The sequence below is a fragment of the Enhydra lutris genome, unplaced genomic scaffold (assembly GCF_002288905.1).
Source record: "Enhydra lutris kenyoni isolate GAN:26980312 unplaced genomic scaffold, ASM228890v2 scaffoldscaffold3, whole genome shotgun sequence".
Taxonomy (NCBI): Eukaryota; Metazoa; Chordata; class Mammalia; order Carnivora; family Mustelidae; genus Enhydra; species Enhydra lutris.
In genome coordinates, this window is record NW_019154087.1 from 41,877,708 (window position 1) to 41,881,513 (window position 3,806).

Below are 3,806 nucleotides of genomic sequence, written 5' to 3' on the forward strand. Positions count from 1 at the left end.
TCTTATTTATTTGACAGAAAGAGATCACAAGTAGGCAGAGAGGCAGGCAGAGAGAGAGGGGCGCGGGGGTGGGGGGAAGCAGGCTCCCCGCTGAGCAGAGAGCCCGATGTGGGGCTCCACCCCAGGACCCTGAGATCATGGCCTGAGCCAAGGCAGAGGCTTAACCCAGGGAGCCACCCAGGTGTTCCTAATGGGAAATGCTTTTTTTTTTTTTGGGAAATGCTTTTAATAAGAATTTATAAATCATCTTACTTGGTCTTTACAACAAAACAACACAAACTGAGGTTCGGAGAAGTGGGTTGATCAAAATCACACAGTCATGAAGTAAACAAGTGACAGGGATGGAAGTCTGTTCTTACTCGGAAGCAATATCTACTACTGTCAACTACGTTAAAAATTCCTCTGTAGAGAGTGTAAATCTACCTAAAAATGTCAGGTACATCCCCCCCCCCTTAGGATTTTTTTTTTTCTTCAAATTATTTACTTGAGAGAGAGTGACAGGGAGAACAATCGAGTACAAGCAGGGGGGAGCTATGAACTTTGCTCCCTCTCCCATCATTTCTTGTGTAGCCTAATGGGTAAGACCTCAGATTCTAGAGTCTGACTTTCTGGGTTCAAATCCTAAACCCATGAGCACAACAGCCTTGTGATCTTGAGCAAGTTGTTCTACTCCTGTTTCCTAATCCTTCAAATGAACATAATAATAATACCTGCCTACCTCACAGGGTTGCTGTGGCAATTAAAAGTGTTCATATAGGCAAACTGATTAAAACAGTGCCCAGCATACAGCAAATGCTAGATAAAAATTAGGTGTTTTATTTCTCATCTTTCAAAATCAACATATAAGGATAAATCTCATTCTTTCATTCTGTGTATGTACCACAGTGTGTTTAACTAGGCTCTTCCTGTGCGCTATTATTAAGGCTATTTTGTGAGATTTTTTGGACAAAGAATGCTTTAGTGAACATTCTTATAAATACGTCTTTGTGTCCTTGTTCAAATGCATTTATAAGAATTGTAGACTTCAAGTCCCTCCTTAAAGTTAGATGATGAAGTGGCAAGGAAGCTGGAGGAGGAAAACAAGTAGACCCATGTACAGAACACTCTCATTTCCCTGATTTGTACCAAAGCAGGTCTTCTACCTTTCCTAGTGCATATGAACTCATATAGACTCTATGAGATGAGAAACATGTAGTTGATATTTTAAATTTCCAAACTAGAACATATAAAACAATTCATTTGAAGTTCATGGTGATTATTTTTAGTATTATAGTTTGGGATTTCCTCCCCTTCTCCAGTTTTCTGAGGATTCTCTTGGTTCTAGTGCTTCTAAATATCTACTCCTAGGCTAAGTACCAGCTCTGGTTCTTAATTAACTTCTGAGTCTCTGTTTCTTTGTCTACCTGCATGGTGGTTATAAAGATTGAAATAAGATCACACACTCAAAGCCTTTGTGTATGTCAAGCACCCTGCTCAATGCTTGATTATTCCCCTTTTCCCTTCCCTAATATGACCCTAATTGTGATCAGCCATAAAAGACTTGGAGCGTACAGTTCTTTCTTTCTTTTTTTTTAATTTAAGATTTTATTTATTCATCTGTCAGAGAGAGAGAAAGAGCACAAGCAAGGGGAGAGGCAGGCAGAGGGAATAGCAGGCTCTCCACTGAGCAAGGAGCCCGATATGGGACTCAGTTCCAAGACGATGAAATCATGACTGGAGCCCAAGGCAGATGATTAACCTACTAAGCCAACCAGGCATCCGAGAGCATACAGTTCTTAATCACATCCTCTTAAAAGAGATGGAAAGATTGGATTGACTGCAGGGAGGCTTTTTTTTTTTTTAAGATTTTATTTATTTATTTGACAGACAGAGATCACAAGTAGACAGAGAGGCAGGCAGAGGGAGAGAGGAGGAAGCAGGCTCCCTGCAGAGCAGAGAGCCTGATGTGGGGCTTGATCCCAGACACCGGGATCACGACCTGAGCTGAAGGCAGAGGCTTTAACCCACTGAACCACCCAGGTGCCCAGGGAGGCTATTTTTGAATAAAACTTCCTGCCATTTAAATTCATAATTTTTCAATATATCTCTATGTTAGAATATATGTATGTGTGTGTGTGTGTATTACATTATACATTTATTTTTTTTAAAGATTTTATTTATTTGACAGAGATAGAGATCACAAGTAGGCAGAGAGGCAGGCAGAGAGAGAGGGGGAAGCAGGCTCCCTGCCAAGCAGAGTGCCTGATGCGGGGCTCCATTCCAGGACCCTGGGATCATGACCTCAGCTGAAAGGCTTAACCCACTGAGCCATCCAGGTGCCCCTACATTATACATTGAATGTAAGGCTCTTTCTCCTGGCTAAATTTGCAACTCTGGAAAATCCTGAAATCTCCCCATAAGCGAAAATATCTAGTGGAAAATAGAACTGAGAATTAAGATGTCTTCTGTATATCCCACAATAGATGTTCAGTAAATACTTTTGAATGAATTAATGGATTTTTGCTCCAGACAGGAACCTTGGGATCTTGCACTGCTTACAGAGACCTGGTACACGAACCTAGCCAACATCAAGTTGCCATTCTTGGGAGAAATTTCATTTGGTAGTCCTTTACACCTCAAAAAAACTAAAACCATTAAGAATGCTCTACTCCCTTCTGCAGAATGTAAGTTCTGTAAAAGCTACTTTAGCAAATAGCAAATTTTATCTGTGTTATTTTGCTTATTATCAAAGAAATGTTTAAATATACTCATTCACACCATACCCCTCATCTATGTAGCCCTTCTTGTTTAGTATCAAAGAATGTGAATTTTGCCGTGTGATTCAATGTTCATTTTTAACAATATTATGTCTGGTGAAAAAGGTCCGTTGGATTGCTCCATATATTTTATTTTCCAGCTATGAAACTTGAAAGGGAATATGAAATGAAGCGTTTGAATCGCCTGAAATGTCAGGAGAATGTAGCTGAGGAAATTCAGCTTTCCCTAAGGGAAAGGCAAGTTGGTTTGAGAAGACCTCTTCCACCTAAGTGATATCATCTCGTAGTTGAACCTGTACTCATTGCTTTCCACATCCAAAGGCAATGAAGGTCTCCAGCCTTTTGCTGTGTGAAGTTGGGTGCAGACCTACAAATGTCCACTGGTGGGCGAGCCAGCTCCTGTGGGTTGGTGGACAGCTCTGATGGATCTTCTGTGTTCCTGCCACTTACTTCTTCCTTTGTACCACACGTGACAACATTGTAAGTAGATGAAAAAGTAGTTGGAATTAAGTTGTTTATGTGATTAGTCATTGTGATTTTTGTAAAATTGCACCAAGGGAGGAGGAAACTCCTTGTCAGAGATATTATTTTGAATTTGCATCTTTGAGACACCAAAAAGGAGAGAGAAAAATTCTGGTTTTTTTTTTTTTTTAAGATTTTATTTTTCAGTAAACTTCATATCCAACATGGGGCTTGAACTCACAACCATGAGATCAAGCGTCACAGGTTCCAATGACAGAGCCAGCCAGGCATCCAGAGAAAAATTCTTCTAAACATGGTAGACTAAAAAATTTTATTTGGTTAAGAAAAATTTTAGGTTTCATTTTAGTAACCTTTTAGTTTCCAATGTTCAGTAACACGTCAATTACTATTCTCATGCCATACTTTATTTTTATCTATCTATCTATCTATCTAGGCTCCATGCCCAGCATGGAGCCCAGTGTGCAGCTTGAACTCACAACTCTGAGATCAAGACCTGAGCAAAATCAAGAGTTGGAGACTCATCTGACTGAGCCACCCAAGGACCCCTCTCATGTGGTACTTTTATTT

The 3,806-nt window shown here is 40.1% G+C and overlaps 1 protein-coding gene across 1 annotated transcript in view; it reads left to right on the plus strand.

Annotated features, from left to right (window-relative positions):
- LOC111156337 (chromosome unknown C4orf36 homolog) overlaps window positions 1–3,229 on the plus strand; it is a 3,705-nt gene extending 476 nt beyond the window's left edge. The window contains exons 2-3 of the mRNA XM_022517108.1: window positions 2,509–2,663; window positions 2,897–3,229. Coding sequence (XP_022372816.1) covers window positions 2,509–2,663; window positions 2,897–3,030 — 289 coding nt within the window. The 3' untranslated portion in view covers window positions 3,031–3,229. The remainder of the gene's footprint in view (window positions 1–2,508; window positions 2,664–2,896) is intronic.
- The last annotated feature ends 577 nt before the right edge of the window (window positions 3,230–3,806 follow it).